General features: G+C 41.9%; 1 protein-coding gene across 1 annotated transcript; it reads left to right on the forward strand.

The window, feature by feature from the left end:
* The first annotated feature begins 3,220 nt into the window (after window positions 1-3,220).
* On the forward strand, window positions 3,221-19,587 carry METTL1 (methyltransferase 1, tRNA methylguanosine). The gene is made up of 6 exons (XM_026677329.2): window positions 3,221-3,371; window positions 6,190-6,356; window positions 10,711-10,895; window positions 12,472-12,585; window positions 16,199-16,300; window positions 18,660-19,587. The coding sequence occupies exons 1-6, from the start codon at window positions 3,286-3,288 to the stop codon at window positions 18,786-18,788; spliced, it is 783 nt and encodes a 260-aa protein (XP_026533114.1). The 5' UTR covers window positions 3,221-3,285; the 3' UTR covers window positions 18,789-19,587.
* Window positions 19,588-22,268: the final 2,681 nt, after the last annotated feature.

The raw sequence follows: 22,268 nt of genomic DNA on the forward strand, positions 1-22,268 counted from the left end.
ACAAACATTGTTTTTTGGATAAACATAGCTCTTTCAGAAGGCTGAGTTAAGGGTTATCCATCAATCCAGGAGCAAGCAGAAATGTATGCCTGCATAAATATGTGAACCTATTTTTTATTTCTATTTTGCTGCAGTAATAAGGCAACAAATAGTGTTGTCTTCATAGCATGCTCAGCAGATATTTTAAGGAAAAAATTGCTAGATTCCTCTGGGTTTGTTTCCTTCCCAGGAAGTATTAGAAAGTAACAGTATTATGAAAAACAATGACCAATCCCTCTCCCTAAAATGGGACAGAGAGCAGTGAAATGAATTTAGCCCAATTAACAAGAGAGGAGCATTGGGGGGAGCATGTGGGGAAGTTGGAGTTTGTCTGATGGTCCTTGTAATTCCTGTTTGCATATCCATCTTTCCCCCCCTCCCTCCATCCATCCACCATATCTATCTATCTATCTATCTATCTATCTATCTATCTATCTATCTATCTATCTATCTATCTATCTATCTATCTATCTATCTAGCCACCTAGCCACCTAGCCACCTAGCTTCCTATTTTAAAATTCCCTTTGATATACATAGCTCTGGGTGGCTAACAATTTAAAAATAATAAAAACAGAAAAACAAACCCAAGCATAATTAAAACATAACTAACACACAGTATAAACTAGCAGCCAAAAATATCTCCTTGCAATCAATTTAACCAAAATGTGGAGTCACCCACACTATCAGGGCCCTGGGATAAAGCCAGAAATGGCACTCTCTCACAGATGGGAACAGGAGCATACATTTCTTGTTGGAACTAATGGAATAATAAGCATCACTAGGGAGAGATGATCCCATAACTCTTACCTATGAATCAGGCTATTTCTAAACAAGGTCAAACATTTGTTTAAAAGAGTGATAATATGTTCAAAATAGTCCAGTTGACAGACACAAGTAGTAAAAACAGCATGCAGGGTAAAATGAGATACTAATATATATAGAATTGTAACTATTTATTGTTATAATGACATACATCTTTTTTTTTTTTGCATTTCTTTCACTTTTTTTGTGTTAAAGCACTTCTTTTCTTCCTCTCTTTGACAATGTATCAACACCATCGCTATTCATTTTGTGATTTGCTCTTTTTTCTTTCCTTTTTGTGATTAATTAAAGATCAATGATAAATAACCAATGAGTTCCATCCTCAAGCGAGTGAGCAAGGAGTCAACTTCTGTTCTTGTGGCTGGCAAATGCTGGATGTACCTAGCAGACAGCCCTGGAAAACGTGCAATTATGACTGACCCTTGCATGATAAAAGCAATCATCCTGGTGCAACTTAATGTGCAAAAGCAGAAAAAGGATGCAATCCCTCTTCTCTGACCAGGGCAACATAAGTAAACAGACAACTGCTACATGAGTTACAGAATAGTAGAATTGGAAGGGAGCTTAGAGGTCTTCAGGTCCAACCCCCTCTGCTCAAGCAGGAGATCCTAAATATTCCAGACAAATGGCTGTCCAACCTCCAGTGATGGAGCACCCACAACTTCTGGAGGCAAGTAATTTCACCCCTTAATTGTAATTAATTAATTAATTACAATTAATTGTTGAGGTGAATTTTCTCCTTAATTCTAGGTGTGGCACTGAACCTGGAAGCACTAAATGATCAGAACAACAAATTGTATTGCTTTTATACAAACCTTCAAAAATAATAAAAGTGGTTAAATAATTTTTTAAAGATAAAGTTTATTAAATTTTCACCTTAAAAACAAACAAATTCTATGGTACATTTTTGCAGTTATTTGTGACATCAGTTATACCATTCTCCTATACATACATACATACACTTTATTTACAATTACACTTCAAAGCTTCTACTTTTGCATTATATTTTCTTTCTATTTTCTAACCAGACATACCACTTTTCTCAGGCCATATAGAATTCTTTATCTTCCCTCTCCTTCCCTTCCATTGTGTTGTTCATTTCTGTGCAGTCCATTACTTTTTTTTTTTATAATGATGTCATCTGTGTAAAATAATTTTAAAATAGGCTGTTCAAAATTGTATCAGCAGAAGCATCATGATATCTATAATACACTTAATGACAACGTAACTGCACACAGTTAGTAGAATCCAGTTCTCCTTCTTGGTTTCTAATTACAAAATCACCACCAGTCAATTGCAGAAGGCAGCTTTACTTGAAAAAGCTTACAATACCTTTAACACCAACATCATCAAACAACATCTGCTTATCCCTTGTCCTTGGGAAGGACTTGATAAGTTGGATAAAAATGTCAAATCAAATCTAGACATGTAGCTGACTGCGCAACCATGAAAATGATACATTCAACACAATCAAACAATATTTGCCTATCCCAGGTGTTTGGGAAGTATAGTACACTAGATAGGTTGACAAAAATGCCAGATCCATTCTAAACATCCTGTTGACTGTGTGACCAATTATAATAAATTTTAAAATCTGGTTTGCAAACCTTTAGTAAGATAATTTATGTGGCTAGTTCTGAACACTAAAAAAAAATATTACTACTTCTGAGAAGTGGGTTGAGTTGTGACACAGTACAGGTAGTCCTCGACATGACCACAATTGAGCTCAAAATTTATGTTGCTAAGCAAGACATTTGTTAAATGAGTTTTGCCCACATTTTACAACCTTTCTTGCCACAGTTTAGTGAATCACTGCAGTTGCTAGTAACAGTTAAGTGAATCTGTTTTATACATTGACTTTGCTTGTCAAACATCATGAAAGGTTATCACATGATTCTGGGACACTACAACCATCATACACGTGAAACAATTGCCAACATTCTGAATTTTATCATGGGGGTTGCTGCAATGGTCATAAGTGTGAAAAATGGCCATGTTACTTTTTTCAGTTATGTTGTAACTTTGAACGTTATCATGCAATGTAACTGTAATTGAGACTACGAAATGGATGCACAAAAATTGGTAAACCAACCGACACACTGCTTGTATATTTATGAAAGAAAGCTGGATGTTTTTATGTTTTGTTTGTTTTTGTTTGTCTTTAAAAAACAATAAAATTGTTTTTTTTTTAAAAAAAAGGTCTTTTATTCGAATATGGTGTTTCCCCCCCAAAATTTGCCAGAAGTCCCCCATCCATCGAAGGGCACCCATCATATACGATAGGCATGCAATCAGCTCTTTAAAAGAAAGGCGGGGAAATTTCTCTCGCGCTCGCGCTCCGCCGTGACGTCAGTTACCTGCGACTTCTACTTGCAGGCGAATCCACGTGTTTGAGCATTTCCGGGTCCCTGACTCTGGTTGGCCATGGAGGAGAGAACGGCGGTACCCCAGAAGCGTTTCTACCGGCAGCGCGCTCATTCAAACCCGCTGGCGGATCACACTTTATTCTAGTGAGTGTAGACAGGGTTTGCCCCAAGCGGTTCCTTAGCTTCTCATCTCCTCCCTATTTTCTGCGTGTGCTTCAAATAGTTTCCCTGCAAGTTCAAAAACATCCCACACTCTCCCCCAAAAAAAAAAGGAACAGCGTCCAATTTCCATCGGGTGCTTTTATTTCCTAGGAATGCATTTGCTCACGAGTCCCTGTGGGTCCCCCTCCCCCGGGTTTGGCTGTTCTGAATGCTCAGGTGCTGATGTAACCCTTTGCTCCTGGTGGTATTGAGCTGTGGTTCAGAACATCTAGCAAGTTTGAGATTCTTGCTGCATGTAAATCTAGTTGGATTCTGTGGGGGAAAAATCTATCGGGAGTGAAGCTTTACCTCTTTACCTAAGGGGTGGGGGAAGCATGAAACAATCTTCTTTCACCCAGGTTATTGATTTTAAAGGACGATCGTTCTAAAAGATAGCAAGACAACATATTTCTCACCAGCACACTATAATAATTGCAGCAGAAGTGCAGATGGCAACAGGGAAATAGGGAAACCTCCAGTTTCTGTGGCCACGTGTAATAATGTGGAGTTTTACCAGGATTTACACTGGACGTGTATCTTACAATATTCTGTAAACTAGGTTAGACTGGTCTTGAGTTTAATGTACAAAAGAAAGGCTGTCTAAAGGTGGGCTGGAACTGCAGCCAGCAGCAAGCCCATATTGAGAGAGAGCAGCGTATGCATAACCCACTTTCTTGCACATTCTGATTTGCAAACCAGCTCAAAGAAATCCTAAACCTGCATGGCCATTGCTAAGACATCTGGGAGCTGCATTGCCAACATATCTGGAGAGTGCCCAGGTCAAAAAAGATTGGCATATCTCTTTTCATGGTATATTATAGGAGGATGGAAGTGTGTGTTTATTCAGTGTTAGGAGTAAATTTTGTTTAATTCAGCCATTATTGCTTGAGTTGAATTTTGTTTAGAAATACTGTAATGTCCTTGGTACTTGATTTCAAAGTATCATTAACACTGCAGTCCTCTGCATAATTGCTTAGAAGTAAACCTATGAAACAGAAATGGAGTAATGTAGCAATCTGTCAATTTTTGTTTTGATCGTTGACCAATATGTAATAACATTCAAAGATGGCACTTTGCAGCCATCTCAGTATGTACAGTTTAGTCTATAAGTTATAAAAAATAATACTTAGAATTACTGTTAGGAAATCATACCACTTAAATTACTCATATTACAGAAACTAATAATATAGTGTAGTCTCTAATGATGTGAAATAAATGTTAGTATATAAACAGTTTAGGAAATAAGGTAGATAAACTAGCTTAATCTATTTTAAGAAGACAGCTCAGATAATTTTACTTCCGAAGTGAGAATGTATTGAATTAGTGGGTTGATTGCAATCCAAGAATCTATTGACATCATTGGAATTTATTGTGGTTAGTCTTAACATAAAAGTCCCTAAATTATTGCATTTGGGAAATCTTTTGCTTCCAGATTAGTACTTCATTTGAGTATAACACGTCCTTGGAATGTCAGTAGAAGTATAAGTCATTTGAATATTCAAATGTGTTTTAAAATAGTCATCTCAGAAGCATTTCAGAAATAACCAACAGAATGTTATAACCACACAGCATCACCACAGTGCACTAACCAACTAAATGCCTCTAAAACATCTTAAGTAAACTGAAAAAAACATGGTAGCTCAAGAAAAAACAAGAGTCAACTGCAACATACAGTGTAAGGACTAACAGCCACTATGTAGAACAAACAGGCAGAAAACTAGCAGAGTGCATTTATGAACACCAACTATTAGAAGACAGAATGAGAACTCCCTAATCTCGAAACACATGGACAGATTCAGCTATAGTTTCAGCTGGAAAACTGAACATTGTGCACCAAGCTAAATCCAAAAATGCTAGCGAATTCCTGGAAATTCAGACAAATCAGCCATCAATAGACACAGACAAACCACATTTATGCACCACTCAAAAGGCAATAAAAACTAAAAAGGAAACAACAATCCTCTCCAGCAGCCTACGCCCAGATAAACATTGTTTAATAGCAAACAAGTAGAGATACCCTAATCAAGGAACTAACAGGGAGAAAACCATACCCCCACCAATTCTGGCAGGGCAAGTGGCTATTTGTAAACAGGGAGCAAACCTGCATTCATTAGCAATGTTACCTAGTCGGGCAAACACCCAAAAAACTCCACATTAAATTATCTAGAACAAGGGCCTTCAAACTTGGCAAGTTTAAGACTTGTGGACTTCAACTCCCAGACTTCCCGAGCTAACATGACTGGAGGAGGAATTCTGGGAGTTGAAGTCCACAAGTCTTAAAGCTGTCAAGTTTGAAGAGCCCTGGTCTAGAATATATAGGGTGAAAAGATATTTTTTCTAAATTTTGCCCCGTTTAAAGATGTTAGGATTCTAGTTTTCAGAATTCTCAAGAGAGAATATAGAAACTGATCTACATGTAGTTTCTAGGACTGGATATTCTTTGAAAATGACTCAGAAGCCTTCAGCTCACACAAGAGGAGTTCTGCTGCTCATGAATGCAGCCAGGCTTTTTTCAGCTTCTGAGGAAGCCTGGAAAAATGATGTTTAAGGAATCAATTTGTTCAAATTAATGCAACTTTTAAAGCAGTGGTCTCTTTTTTTTCCAAGCCCCAAACAGCTGTATTGAATGCTAGAGAAGCCTTGCATTTACATCTAGTCTGAAATAGGTCTTCTGCATTGTTTTTGAAGTCTGCATAGCCTTCATAGCATCCCTTCTGCAGTGTTTGTTTCATAAACCTCTTGTGTTTTTCCCCCCCATTAGTCCTGCCAAGCCTGAGGAAATGGACTGGTCTGCTCTCTATCCGGAATTTTGTGTTCCTTTAGCCAATGATAATTGGCACGATGACCCAAAGGACATGGAGGAAAGAACTAAACCTAGATATCAAGTGGAATTTGCTGATATTGGTTGCGGTTATGGAGGATTGCTTGGTAATTTTTTTCCCCTTCCGTTGTATTCATAAGAAATGACTAAGCTTATTTCCAAATTTTAGTGATATGTGAATATTCATACCATCAGAAAACCATTCTAGATGATGTTTTTTTTTACTTTTGGGATAAGATTTGTGAAAGTTTTGGGATATAAGCCATGAAGGGAGCAGGGTACATCTTTTTTTTTTTTTTTTGTCATCTAGGCCTATGATCTGATTTCCACTGAAGGCGATTTTTAGGTGATAGTTGTGGCCACCGTATCTACAATCTGATTAAAGTGACCTTGCTGTGCTAAGTATCACGTAAACATAGGTAGTTTGTGCTCAGTTTTTCATGTGGTCCGTTGTTCCTGCATGAATCGGTTCTATGAAGCTACTTTCCAAATCCAGGCAAGTGGGAGTTCATACAGGAAACAAAGTTTAGAGACTCTGCAAGGCTTCTGAGACTTGTTTGCTTCCATCTGAAATATCCCAGATCAAAATTTAACTCCCTGCAGCATCTTCCACATTGAAGATACGACCCAGTGAATTCCGTAATGGTTATAGCCCATGAAATTGTGGGATTGTGACCTTATTGGCATGCCTCACGCAGGTCGTCCTTGACTTAACAACCCTTCGTTTAGGGACCGTTGAAAGTTACAATTAATGTCCCTGAAAAAAAAAAAATAACTTATGACCTTTTTTGCACATTTATGACCATTTCAGCATCCTCATGATCATGGGATCAACATTTGGATGCTTGCAAATGTTGTGTATTTATGACAGTTGCAGGTATCCCGGTGTCAGGTGGATCACCTCTTGCAGGCTTCTAACAAGCAAAGTCAATGGGGAAGCCAGATTCAGTTTACAATCATGTTACCCACTGAACAATGGCAGTGATCCACTTAATAACTCTGGCAAGGAAAGTCGTACAATGGGGCACTCACTCAACAGCTGTTTCACTTAGCAACAGAAATTTTGGGCTCCATTGTGGTCATACGTCAAGGGCTACCTGTAAGTCTATGAAAGCTCCTTCCCTCTGATAACAACTAAGGTTCCATGGAAGTAAACCCTATTCATTGTAGCTTGGTATCAATGGGTGATGATATAAATATAAATATGGGTAGAGTCAAAGGAGCACATCTGGCCTGTTACTTACATACCCCATGGATAGATGTCTGTATTCAGTTTCAGGTGTTCAGTATTCAGTTTCAGGTATGAATCCCATCTTCACATTTTGTTGACCTATCTATCTCCTCTTCCCCCCCAGCCAGCATGGATGAGAGACATGTTTGAAGGTGATAGGAGCGAGAAATGTGTTTGTCAGGCTAGCATGGTCTCTGCAGCCCACCAATTATATGCATCTTGCAAACAATGCTAGTTTGAGGTGGACCTTGCTCTACTGTTTTGCCCTTAAGCAAGAGGATATAGTATCATATTCATAATATGTAAGCTGTTAACTATTAAGAGACTCCCAAGTCCGCTTGCTTGTTTTTCAGATTTATAACATGCTGGACAATGGGAATTGCAGCAAAACAAGGCTTGCCTCTTGCCCTGGTTTTAAAGGTTTTAGAGTAAATTGAAAGATAGTTGCAGGGCTGTATGTACTGTGATTAGAGCTCAAGAATACATACAATCTATATATATATATAAAAACGAAATACCAGTCACGCATCATCACAAAATCTCCAGAACCATAAAGCCTACAAACTTGAAATTTGGCACGTATGTTCTTCTTGGTTTCTGGGTGCTCACTAAGAAAGATTTTTCGAAATGACCATCAGAGCATTAGTATTTCGTATATTATTATTAACATGCTCTGATGCTAAGGAGTTCTACTCCCCCTCCCCACCTGAAAAGAAATCTGTTCCAAATGCAAAACACAAGCAGAGGAGAGGAGTTTCAGTTTCACAACATCAAGCAGCTTTAGTACAGAACAGTTGAGTTAAGCCATGCCCAGGCTCCTTGCTGTCTCCTTGCTCATACAGCAAATACTCTTTCAGTTTCCATGTTTCAGTTTCCAAATAGCCCTCAACTCTGACACTCTGACAGGACACTAGCCAGATGAATACCAATGAATGCTGGGAGGCAGAGGCACATTCCACCACCACCACCCCAAAAAAAACTAAGCCCGATCACATAGTTTTGCAGCGTTGGTAACCTATATAATCCTGAATTCTGCAAAATGGCCCCGGGATCCACAATGGATATAAAACTGACAGGTTGTTAAAAATATTTCCACTTCCCTCTGCTGCTTGAGGAAAGGAGCAGCAGGATCCTGAAGCTTTAACCTATTGCCACCATGACCACGTTTGAGAGATTATCAAGGCTAGTCATGCACTTCAGGGAGTATCTCTGTTGCCAGATGCATTCAAAAATTGCTTTGAAAGGACAGCAAGGGGCAGCTCAGGCAGTTGAATACGGTGCTGAATTCCACAGATCATAATTCTGGGATGTAATCTGAAGGAGTACAGCAGCAGCCACTTTGCTGAAAGAAGGCAGGTGTAGATCAGATTAGAGCTCTGAATAAAAGATTGCTTTGGAAATCCTAAACAAATTTAGCCTTGGCTTTTAGGATAAAAATGTGGACTTCCAGTACTGAAAGAAATATTTTATCCCACCCAATTTAAACCAGCTTCCCCAAGCTGTTGCCTTTTAGGTGTGGACGCCACCGATCCCCAAAATGCCAGCTAGGGCGACATTCAATTTAGTAGATTAAGAATTTTGGAAATTGTAATTCTCTTGCAATCTGGAGGCTACCAGATTGGTAGAAGCTGCTACATTTGTTTGCTTGTAATAGAACCAAAAAAAAAAAAAAAATGGATGAAAAAAATTGAGACTGTGCAATCAAAGCTGGTGGCAATCCAGTTCATGTTAAGAGGATGTTTCCTCCTGATTTCAACAAGAGAACTAATTGCGTACAGATAGTCCTCTGCTTATGACCGTTATGGAGCCTGCCCATTCCAGTCATGATGGTCATAAAGCAGGTTATGACATGATTGATCCAAATGATGACCTTATTTGCTTTGGTCATTAAACAAAAACTGGCTGTAAAGTGACTGCCTCAGTTGATAAAGGCACCCATTGTTTTACCATTAGGGATTTTTGCAAAAACATGGAAGGAAATGCCAGTTTTTGGCCCAAACATCGTAATACTTGTGATTGTGGGACACTGCAAACAGCCATAAATGTGGGCCATTGCTAAGCATCCAAAATGCAGGAGAGGGGCAGCTGTCAGAATTTAGGAATTGGATCGTAAGTATCTCTTTGAGTGTACCTAACTCCAAACGGTCACTAAGAGACCAGTAATAAATTGAGGACTACCTGTAGTTACGGTACCACTTATAATGTTACTTTAAGTAACTGCACTTGAGTTGGATCATGTAAGCAGTTTAAGCAGAGAGGCCCATTTCTGAAATACGAAGGCCCTAACGGGGTTGTAATATAAGCTGCTCCTGACCACGTTTAATCAAAAAATGTTTACCTTATTTCAGTGGATTAAATAAGCGTGAGACAAGATTGCCACTTTACAAAAAGCAATGACACCAACATGGTAGGAAAGGAGAGGGGAAAAAAAGTCACATCAAAGTGTCCAAAATACATCTAACCTAAATATCCAAGGCAATTTGAAATTACCTTGTCTCCTGTATAATGTTGTCTTCCTGCAGGTGTGATGGGTAGCGTTTCTGGGTTGGTTAGGAATGAATTTGTAAAGTGGGTCACAGGTGCTCCCTCCTCTCCAAGAAGGGTTACTGTAGGATTTTCCTGAATAGGAAAACTTCCGCCAGGATGGACCTGCCATTCATTAAGCATCTCTTCGTCAGCAGGCAAAGGGGTACGGTTGTTTCCCATCCTAGACCCAGGATGTTTTTTTGCCACCCCAACTTAAAAGAGAGGCAAAGAGGTTGGTGTTTTGCCACACGTCAACTCCCTGCACTTGAAATTAAAAGAAAGAAAGAAAGAAAAAATATTCAGGTGGAGGCAGAACATTTGGAGACAACACTTAACCTATAGGGCAGGGGTGTCAAACTCAATTTCATTGGGGGGCCACATCAGGGTTGTGTTTCACCTTGGTGGGGGGGGGGCAGCAGTTTGGGTTGGGGGTGCCTATGGTGGCCGGAGCGCTCTCCCAGCGAAAATGGGCTCCCGTGCTCTGTTTTCAACTATGATGGCCTCTTGCAACCCTCTGCCAGCAAAAACAGAGCTCCACTCTGCAGGCTGGTCCTTTGATGTTTCTAGGGCAGCCCCGCAGGCCAGATCTAAGCACCCCACGGGCCAGATTTGGCCCTTGAGTTTGACACCCCTGCTGTCGGGCTTCGTGCAGGTGGAATGTGGAAATGGGCGTAAGGTTGCTGATTGCTGTTTTCTTTTGTTAGTGGCCCTGTCCCCGCTGTTCCCAAACACGCTAATGCTGGGTCTGGAACTTCGTGTGAAAGTCTCCGATTATGTTTGTGACCGAATCCAGGCACTCAGAGCCTCCCACCCAGGGCAGTTCCAGAATATTTCCTGCGTTCGCAGCAATGCTATGAAGCACCTGCCCAACTTCTTCCGCAAGGGACAGGTGAGTCCCTGGGAAGCATCGCTGGGGATTCTGCAGGAAGCAGAGCCCTCTCAGAGCCCTGAAAGATGCTTCCGTGCTTGTATGGAAGAGAATCTTCTCCTGCCCTGTTTGGCTTTGGGAGAGTTCCCATTTCACGGATCTTTGGGATGGCTTACAAAAGGGTATTATTATATTTTTTTAAAAGACATCTTACGTACATCCTGCACTGACTTCTCAAGACAGAGGTCTCCAAACGTGACAACTTAAAGACTTGCGGACTTCAATTCCCAGAATTCCTCAGTCAGCATATAGCTATGCTGACTGAGGAATTCTGGGAGTTGAAGTCCGCAAGTCTTAAAGTTGCCAAGTTTGAGGATCCCTGTCTCAAGGCATCAAGTAGATCAGTGGTGGCTAACCTTTTGGGGCACCTGTGCCAAAAACTGTGCGGGCGCGTGCCAGCTCACGCTCACATGTCAGCACCCAGAAGGCAATGTGCCCCCCCACGTCCCCTATGCATGCACGCACAATACCCACCCACCCATCCACCAACCCCCTCTGCCCCCTTACCTGCACTGTGCCTCACAGCTGATTTTCGGCCTACCAGAGGCTTGAGGAAGGTTTCTGCAGGCTTTGCAGGCCGAAAACTAGCTCTGTTTCCTCACTTCTGGTATTGTCGGAAAAACAGGAAGTGACGAAACGGGGCTAGTTTTCGGCCTGCAAAGCCTGCAGAAGCCTTCCTCAAGCCTCTGGGAGGCCAAAAAAGGCCTCAAACCTGCTGAAAATCAGCTCTGAGGCGCACACATGTGCAGGGAGGTAAGTTTGCCTGCAGCTCGCGTGCTGGCACAAATGGGTCTGCATGCCACCTGTGGCATGTGTGCCATAGGTTTGCCATCACGGAAGTAGATGCTTCGGATAACTCTGTTGCCTGAACAGTGTTTTAATCTAAAAAGCTAAGATTGACTCTAGAAGGGCTGTCAAACTCACGGCATCACGTTGTCGTCACATGACGTATTGTGACTCCTCCCCCCCCTTAAAACCAGGCGTGGCTGTGGCTGGTGTGTGACGCATCCAGCCCATGGGCCACAATTTTGACACCCCTGATTACAGGTCATCCTGGACTTCAGTTCATTTAGCAACCGTTCGAAGTTACAACGGCACTGAAAAAAAGTGACTTGTGACCATTTTTCACACTTAATGATCATCATCAGCTGGCCCCATGGTCACGTGATTTACATTTGGATTCTCGAGAACTGGTTGATATTTATGATGGTTGCAATGTCCTACGGGGGTCACACGGTGATCCTTTTTCTGACAAGCAAAGTCCATGGCTTCATTTGACCACCGTGTTACTCGTTGAACAACTGCCGTGATTCACTTAACCAGTGTGGCAGGAAGAGTCGTAGAATGGGGCAAAACTCACTTGACAAACGTCTCACTTAGCAGCGCAAATCCTGGGCTCCAATGTGGTCATAAGTTGAGGACTACCCGTAATGCTCTTTAGCGACTGAATGTTGTCTGAATGCTGAATAGGAGAGCTGGGTGGCTGAAAGGCCAGGCAAACCTCCTCCCTGCCTTTTATCTTTTCTTGCCTCTCTAGCTCCTCAAAATGTTCTTCCTCTTCCCTGATCCTCATTTCAAGAAGACAAAACACAAGTGGCGGATTATCAGCTCCACTTTGCTGGCAGAATATGCCTATGTCTTGCGTGAAGAGGTAAGCGGGGGATATTCTGAGGTAACTTAGACCTCCCCAAAGCAGCCTATATTTATAATCCAATAAAATTACTCAGCAAAGGTTTTTATTTCAGTTCTTCCCCTGTTTGCCTACATTTTCAGCTGCTCTTTTGATTTTGGCATAAAAAGAAAAGATAAGTACAATATTAGAAAGCTTCCTTATGGGAGAGCTTCTTTTTATTTTATGATAGTGAGATACCTGCTTTGGATGACTGCTTTGCCTACTCCAGCAGCAGTACAAGCTACTCTTAAGTTGAAAAGTTGCAGTCATTCTTCACAATTTTGGGCACAAGCTTTTTCCCAATATTGATCTCTGAGATATATAAATATGTGCCAACAATTGCAGTCTTTCTGAATGCCAAATATACATGTATCGTTGTGCTAGCCAGTTGCCAGAAAAACTCCTGTGGACAATGGGCCCTTCTAGTGAAATACTATTTATTTTTGAGCAATTGCATCTGTTCAAGATACTGGGAAGTAGTGCTAGCTAGAGTGGAAAGGACTGACTCTGAAGTTAATTTCGCATATGATTGCATACCACCGTGGATTTGGGCATAGATCAGGGGTTCCCAACCTGGGGTGCGAGACGATATTCCAGGGGGTGCGAGAAAAGTCCAGGTAAATAATAGGATATTGGCTATATGTTGGCATTTTTATTTATTATGCAATGGATTAACTTTGTTTTCATTTTAGAGTTAAGTATCGTTATTTAGTGGCCGTCACATACATAGCTGAAAAGATTCAATCCTACCATATATTTAACGCGTTCAGTAGTTTCCTAAAGTCTAAATTTCAGGGGGTGCGAGGTTCGAGTGAAATTTCTTTAGGGGTGCGGGGCGAAAAAAAGGTTGGGAACCACTGCTCTAGATCAAGTGGCCAATTTTGACCAATAGAGTAGTGCAGAGAAACCATGCACCAGAGAAACAGCACACATTTTTCAAACAGTATTTTGTTATTGACAAAGCAGTAGGCTATATTTTTCGGATTACACTGCACTTTTCATTCATTCATTTTAATCATTTGGGAGAATTGGAGCGAGGCTGTAAAAATCAGTGGGAGGACTAGACTTTGGGGGTTTGTTAAGCTTACTGCCGTAAATCATTCGGACAGAAAAATTGCATCACCCAAAATAGCCATTGTATATCCAGATGGTCAACAGTGGAGCCCTAGAAGATTCTTGGACAGGCTTCCAACAACTCTTGACAAATCAAGGGAAGGAATTTTAGCTAAGTCCCCAGGGAGTCAGCCAACTCCCATTTTTTAAACAAAAAATGAGCAAATGATAGATCACAGGATGACTTGTAAAAGTCCTGGATTCTCAATTATCTAACAAAAGTCCCTATTGAGATTTTCCCATTAAATCGTGTGGCTGGAAAAAGGTAGGAGGAATATGACTGTACATCGGCATTGATCATTCCTAAGTGTTTGCAGTATTTGGAGATAGCCCTTTCCCTTCATTTTGACCATGTATAGCATCTGCCCATCCACACAACATTTTTGGCTTCACTAGATAGATAAAGTGAAGCGAGAGCCAGTTTGGTGGAGTGATTAAGGCATTAGGCCAAAGCAGAATATGGTAGTGTTATGTCTCACCTGTGCCCACGAGGTGAGAGTCCAAGTTTCCAAAGGAATATAAACAAGCAGACAGGACCAGTAACAACAGGGTTAAATTCCTTTGGCTGGAGAAGTCCTTGGCAGTCTCCCACAAGCTGCCTGCCAAGTCCGATAATAAAACAAGAACATAAATCACAGGCAAACGCCGCACACAGTATTTGTCAAAGCTTCTATCCCAAATTAACAAGTTGTCCCGAACGAGAATCCAGAGCTAACACGCCCACTTTTATTCCCTGAGGGGCGTGTCAGTCTCTCATCTCAGTCCCTGATTTGTCCTTTCCTTCTACGTTGCATCTCACGTCTTTGCCTCGCATCAAACCAACATTCCTCAGTTTGATCCTCAGCCAGAGGCTCCGCTACGCTCTCCTGATTATCTGCCGACACCTGAGGCACAACCAGGGAGGAAGGTCCTGGGGAGGAAGGCAATTCCAAATCCTCCAGCAAAGCAGGCTCAAACCTCAGAGCCAAATCCTCCTCTTCCTCATGGCTCAAGTCTGTGTCCTCCAGCAAAGCAGGCTCAAACCTCAAGGCCAAATCCTCCTCTTCCTCATTGCTCAAGTCTGTGTCTTCTAACAGAGCAGGCTCAAACCTCCGAGTCACAACATGGTAGTATATATCCAACATTAGTCTAGGCCAGAGGTGGGGAATGATGGCCCTGTTATGACTTGTGGATTTCAACTCCCAGAATTCCTGAGATGGCCATGCTGGGAGTTGAAGTCCACAAGTCATAAAGAGGCCATCATTCCTGACCCTCTAGTCTAGATGGTGGTGGTATTCTACCGGTTCGGTCCAGTTCTAGTGTACCGGTAGCGCCGAAAATCAGCTGGCAGAGAACCAGTTTGCTCTAAGTCTGACGCTCTGCAGTTGGACCCACCTGCCCGCCCCTGCTTCTAGGTCCTTTTTAACCTCTCAGCTGTTTAGCGTGGCAGAGCGGATTGCCGTGCTAAACAGCGGAGAGGCGCAGTAGCTTAGTTTTTACTGTTTTAACGCGTGCGCATGATGATCCCACCCCTGCAGCCACGCCCACCAAGCCACGCCCACCGAACCGGTGGTGGGAACTTTTAAATCCCACCCCTGGGTCTAGAGAGTCTTCTCTCTCCTTATTGCTCTAAGAGAGGGTATGAATGGAAGATGAGTCTTCCCTTCGGGCATCCATTCATTCATGGGGGTGGGGGGAGGGCAGATTTTAATTGGTGGTCTCCAGAGGGGACTTCGCCTTTAAATCCCAAGGGCAATTAATTTCTTGATTGGAATCTGTCAACGTGTGCTGGCGTGTCAACATATCCTAAAGGTGAAAAGGCCCTGCTTACAGTTGGGAATTTTTGATCCGAGAGTAGGGAAGAGTGCCAGTTGCTTGCCGGAGGAAAGAAATCAACTTTCCCCTACATCTCATCGGGAGCTGGTGCTGGCAGGGAACCTTGGAAGTCGTGGTTTCTAGCTGCTTCCCCGCAGGGCCTTCTGGCTGACTCCACTTTCACCTGCCAGGGGACAAAAGTAGGAAGTGCTTGTGTGCGATCCTTTTTTGGAGTTGAAACCAACAAAGGTCTTGTCTTTGGGGTGAACGGCATCCGGCCTCACCCAGTTGGGATGAATCATATTCTCCCTTCGGCTTTTCCATGACTTCCCCAAAGTTAGCACTCTGGAGGAAGAGGCTGGGAAAAGCCCAACCGAAGCGCATCCTATGGGGATGACGGCAGCGGTACCCTCCCAGCAACCCCAAGATTGCAAACATTTTGCCTCAAGTGGGGAGGGAGTCAGAGTCGGAGGCAGCTGGGAATTACTCACGGGCCTGGCCTTGGTCTTTCTACCGCGCAGGATAGATTCTGTGCTTAAGATTTTTCAAGTGAACCTGTGATTTGCAGGTGCGAGTGTCTTTAAACTATTTCTCCACCACCACCCCCTTGGTCAGCAGTCTGGTATTTTGATTCATGAGGGTCTCACTTGCCCCTGTTTATATAACACAGCCTTTATTCGCTTAGGGCCTAGTATATACCATCACAGATGTGGAAGAGGTGCACACATGGATGGTGAAGCATTTTCAAGAACATCCCCTTTTCGAGGAAGTGCCATTAAAAGAATTGGTAAGAAAGTGTGTGTGTGTGTGTGTGTGTCTGGGCAATTTCTGTCGTAACAGATTTTGCAATTTCAGACATGATTGTGCATGGGTCTATGTGTCAGGGGGGGATGGGGACTATTAATACAAGTATGTTACTCCTTGCACGTTGCATTAAAGTTCCTGATTCCGGTTGCAGCTCATGGGACTTTCTGCGGGCCAGCTACAATCAAGCAAAGTGTATTTTAAAACAGCGACCAAAATACCAAACCCCTGTAAGCAATATTAAAAAAAAAAAAAAGCAATTATAGGTAGTCTTCAACTTTAAGGATGACAATTGAGCCCAAAATTTCCAGCAAAGCAGTTGTTAAGTGATTCATGCCTCCTGCGAACTTTTTTTTTTTTGTCACAGCTGTTAAGTGAACCACTGCAGTTGTTAAGTGAATCTGGCTTCCTCCATTGGCTTTGCTTGTAAAAAAAGCCACTGGAAATGTTACAGATGGTAATCCCATAACCCTGGGACAGTGCAACCGTCATAAATGCAAGCCATTTGCCAAGCCTCTCAATTTTGATCTTGTGGCGGGGGGGGGGGAATGCTGCAACAGTTATACGTGTGAAAAATGGCCATAAGTCACTTTTTTCAATTCTGTTGCAGCTTTGGTCACTAAATGAATGAATCTGTATTAAGAACTTTTCTGACTAACAAGTTTAGAAGACTTAGTGAGAGCTTGAGGTGGTTCCGTTACTGTGGTTAATATCTATTCTCTCTTGTGCCTTGTGATTTTTAAAAAACCTTTTAAAGAAATAATGACTTTTTATACTTTTATTGTTTTTTCAATTGTTCTATATCCCCCAGGATTACATTTGTGAGAAGGACAGCCATATAAATTTTGTATATCTATCTGTATATCTATCTTCTATCTATTATCTATTTATTTATCTATGTCTATTATCTATCTACCTATCTACCTATGTACGTACCTATCTCATTATCTATCAACCTACCTACCATCATCTCTCATCTATCTACCATCTACCTAACTACCTACCTATCATCTATCATCTCTATCATCTATCATCTACCTATCTATATTTGTCCTTCTATCGCTCTCTCATCCATCTATCTATATATCTACCTACCTACCTATCATCTATCATCTCTCTCATCTATCTATCTCTCATCTACCTATCTTTCTATCTATATCTGTCTTTCTATTGCTGTCTCATCTATCTGCCTATCTACCTATCTTCTATCTCTCTCTCTCTCTCTCTCTATCTCTATCTCTATCTCTATCTCTATCTACAGTACGTAAATGAAAGAAAGAAGATAGGATTGCAACTGCTTGAAAACCACAGGAACTACTTCCACACTTCTCTAAAAGAGATTTCTATTCCTCTCCACCCACACCATCTTTATTTATATGACATATTGGGAGTTCACTGATAATCCAATTGTGTAACAGCCATTTTAAATGGTTATATTTAGCAACTCAGAATGAAACCAAGAGATTTCAGTGAAGAAGAAGGTGCATGTGCCCGAATAGATTCATTTGGGGGAAATCCTGCTGTTCCATAAGACATTAAGAGGTTAAATTTAGATGCATTATACATTCCTTACATCCTAGAGTTTGGGAGGAACAAAGACTATTGAGCAATAAAAATTAGAATAACCATGATTTCAGCTCCTTGATGTCTGGGTGTGGGAATTGTAGATCTCACCAGGTTGGGAAATGTTCTACAACCTTGGCACGAAGGTCATAAAGTTGATTGTACATTGAAAACCTAGATTCAGAGCTGCAAGTAAAAGGTAATAAACAGATTTATTCACAAAGCAACCTGCTAACTTTTAGTCCATTTGGCAATACCTGGAAATGGAATTAGGACAACTATGGCAAAAGGCAGCAAAGATAGTACCAATAGTAACAGGCGCCTTGGGTGCAAACCCAAAGCAACTGGAGCAACACTTGAACACCATCAGCATTGACAAAATCACCCTTAGTCAATTGCAAAGTCAGTCTCATTTGGAACAGTTTAAATACTGTGATTGTACCTTTAACACTATCTAACAACATCTCTATATCCCAGATCCTTGGGAACAACACGATTGGTGGACAGAAATGCCAAATCCCATTCTAAACATGTGGATGATTGTATGAGAGACCATAATAATAATAATAAGGGAGGGAGGGAGGGACAAAACTCTCCAAATGCTCATCTTTGGCATTTGCTCTTTGCAGAAGTTTCAGGTGTTTGGACCAATTGTGTTTCCACCTTGGGATCACCAGTTGAGCAAAGACTGTTTGAGGAGCTATGTGATATGATGTGTCCTCATTGGACATATTTGCTGATCTGGACGTTGTGACTCATATCGTGGTTTCTTCAAACAGGACGCTGACCCCATTGTAAACCTCCTAGGAACCTCGACTGAAGAAGGGAAGAAGGTTCAGAGGAATGGAGGCAAAGTCTTCCCAGCTGTCTTCCGTCGCATCAGGGAACAAGAAATGGCAAGAACATGAGTGGGCATTTTGTAAATCCTTGTAGGCATTCGTATCTGCAGCAAGAAGACTGGTGAAAGTGTAGGATTGGGTGCTTCTGGCTGCACTGGACTTGACCTTTCCTAAATAGGGGCGGATAATCCTTTCTGATGAAACATTTCACTGTTGCATGAGGGTTTTCTTGGATCACATGTTTGCTTCTTAATTTTCCCCTAGAAGGAATACATCCAGCTGGCCTTCCTGATGACTACATAAAGGTCAGAAGTACACAGTTAGGATCAAGTGTTAAGGATAGAGGCTCTTTTAAGATAGCTTCACTTGTCACTTTATTTTGTTTATAATAAATGTGGAAGCAGGGGTGGGATTCTACAGGTTCGCACCTATTCTCTAGAACCAGTTGTTAACATTCTAAGCAGTTCGGAGAACCGGTTGTTAGAAGAAATTACTGCCCTAATCCCGTAAGGAAGGCAGGAAGGAAACATTCTGGTGTTGCTTACAGAAACTGCCTCTCCGTTAACCCTTATTACGTTCTTGACAGGACTAGACTTCCTGTCTCAGGAACTTCTCTGGAGCTTTTTCCCCCTCCTTTGCTGGAACTTTGCTTGTGTGGAGTGACCATTCAAAGTTACAACGGCACTGAAAAAAGTGACTTATGACCATTTTTCACACTTACTGTTGCAGCATTCCCACAGCCAGGCGAGGAGATGCGTGCCTCGATGTGAGTGATGTTGAGTTGGCCACACCCAGCCAGTCACATTACCACCAAGCCACGCTCACCAACTAAGCCATGCCCACAGAACCGGTTGTTAAAAAAATTGAATCCCACCCTGTGTGGAAGGTTTCATTAAAATAAGTGAATTGGGGGGGATCCAGCTCCCCTTGGCTTGAGAGCATGAGTAAGACCCTTTGGGACTTGGTTCATTCTGGTATTTCTTGTCATCCTCTTTTATCTCCCCCAAAACTCACGTTCAAACCCACTTCGTGTACCTCCAATAACTGGTATATGTTACAGGGCAAGTGCCATCCCCTCTTCCTCCAGATCTTTGCCAATTCTAAAAATCCTTTGGGATGGTGGTGAATTACTGCAGGGACAAGTTGCCAGCCTGCTCCCTTCATAATGTCATATGGAAAAAATAGCAATAGCACTTAGACTTCTATACCGCTTCACAGTGCTTTACAGCCTTCTCTAAGCAATTCTACAGAGAGTCGGCATCTTGCCCCCAACAATCTGGGTCCTCGTTTTACCCATCTCGGAAGGAGGGAAGGCTGAGTCAACCTTAAACCAGTCAGGATTGAACTGTTGGCAGTTGCAATTATATAATACTGCATTCTTAACCACTGTGCCACCATGGCTCCTATGCCGCAGGCAGTGCAATTTGCCCAGAATCTGAGGTGCAGGTGGGTGAAACACCTACTGCCCCAAACTATCTGTTAGGATACTTTGATCTTTGGTGATTCATCCCTTCACTAGCTTCACTTGCAGGAGAAACTGCATACTTTGCTCGCCCCCTTTTCTGCATGAAAGCCAGGCTCTTTGCTTAGTCATTAAATGTTTCTCTGTCTGAAACGCACAAGAGGTTGAAGAAACTCCTGTCCTTCGAAAGCAGCAGATGCACAACAGCTGTCAATTTCCATGTGGACAGTCGAGCTGTTGAGGCGGCTTCCTTTGAGGTGGAAAGTGCTTGTTCTGGATAACGATGATCTGTTGCAGCCGTGGCAAATGACCTAGCTATCCTCCTTCCCAATCCGTTGACTCACTTCTTTGTCCAGACTACACCTTGCAGCCAGTCTTAGTCCATTGCAGTGGGCGGGTGTCATTTTCTCTTCCCTTTTTTGCCTTTTGAATATTTCACTTCCCCTCCAGGATGGAATTAAAAGTAAAATGATGCAATCATAATCAGTGTTACTACAAATAGGCTGGGAGAGCTTCCATAGCAACAGCGCTTGGACATACACTTATATACCGCTTCACAGTGCTTTGCGGCCTTCTCTAAGTTTACAGAGGCAGCATATTGCCCCCAACAACATGGGTCCTCATTTTACTGACCTCGGAAGGAGGGAAGGTTGAGTCAACCTTGAGTTGGTCAGGATCAAACTCCTGGCAGTGAGCAGAGTTAGGCTGCAATACTGCTTTTTAACTACTGCACCACCACGGCTCCTATCCAAGTTGATCTCTTCCATGTCTGAATGCAAGTGGGGTAGCCTGAAATGACCAAATAGGCATGTTAGGCCCCATTTTTTACAAAGCCTCTTTTTTGTGGGGGCGGGTTGGAATAGTTCTACCCACATTATGAATGGGGGTAGTTTATTTTATTTTTCATTATTTCTATTCTGCTTCTCCTGTACAGTTCTGAGTGGCTTAGAACAATTAAAAAGACATGAAAACCGTAGAACGTAATTGCAAAGGAGAGTTAAGATTTGAGATCAGAATCCTTTCAATAGACCAAGATCTAAAAGGCCACGGAAAATATTATTAAATGTCAACATTTAGAAATAACTCACTTGGATGGAAATAGTTCAGCCCCAAACAAAACTGGGCTCGAAATCTAAGCCTACCTGGATTGATTATCTAGTTAATTCATTAGCTAGTTAAACAAGTTTTGGGAATTTGCATGACATGTTTATCTTCCCCACCTCCATGCACACAATGTATATTTTAGTATAGGTACAAAATTATGCATGTAAAATACTATAAATATCCAAATAACAATGATTAAATAATCCTAAAATTTAATTGTACAAAGATATGTACATATTTTTCTGTAATTTCCTTCACTGCTACTAATCTCAAGGAAGGGTTGGGAGCATTGAAGATTCCCATAAATGTCTGTGTCACCCCCAGCAAGAGCTTAAGAATTTGTTTTTAAAGGAAATTTAAAATGACATTTCTTACACCATTTCAGCCTTTCCATTGCATCTGTTAAGGGCTAGAACACTTAAATTGGTGTGTGTGTGTGGGGGGAATTAAAGATACTCTCACGAGTAACTTCTACTACTGCCAGCACCATCTTCTCAATTAGTGCAGAACTGGAATCCACAGAATTGGCAACGTATCATAAAAGCTCATCACACTTAATGTTATCTCTCTTCGGAGACTTAATATGTTCTCATACAGGGTGAGTCACCGCCAAAGGGGATTGCAAGGTGATTGTTGTGCGCGCAACCTTGTTCAACACTCTCCCAAGTTATGAGTCACTTCTCAGTTGGGTTAGAAATGCTTGTTACGTTTATTGGGTTGTTGTCGTTTCTAACCCTGCCCCCAGCCCGCAGCTTCCCCGCTGTTCCTGGCGGCCTCGTTATTTTCTGGTTGGCAGCTTGAGCCCTGATGTGCATCAATGTTGAACTCTTGAGTAACAAGTACTCGGTGTAGCAAGCTTGGTAATTCCTAGGAAGCAAAGCTCAGGATGAAGAGAGTCTGGCTCAGGGTGAAAGCATGTCTCCTCCACAGTCCAGACAAGACGCCAGAATGATTAAGACCACCGGTTGGGTTCCCTCTTTAAG

The sequence above is a fragment of the Notechis scutatus genome, chromosome 2, assembly GCF_049901735.1.
Source record: "Notechis scutatus isolate UNSWTSFEM ecotype Mainland chromosome 2, rNotScu1.2, whole genome shotgun sequence".
Lineage (NCBI taxonomy): Eukaryota > Metazoa > Chordata > Lepidosauria > Squamata > Elapidae > Notechis > Notechis scutatus.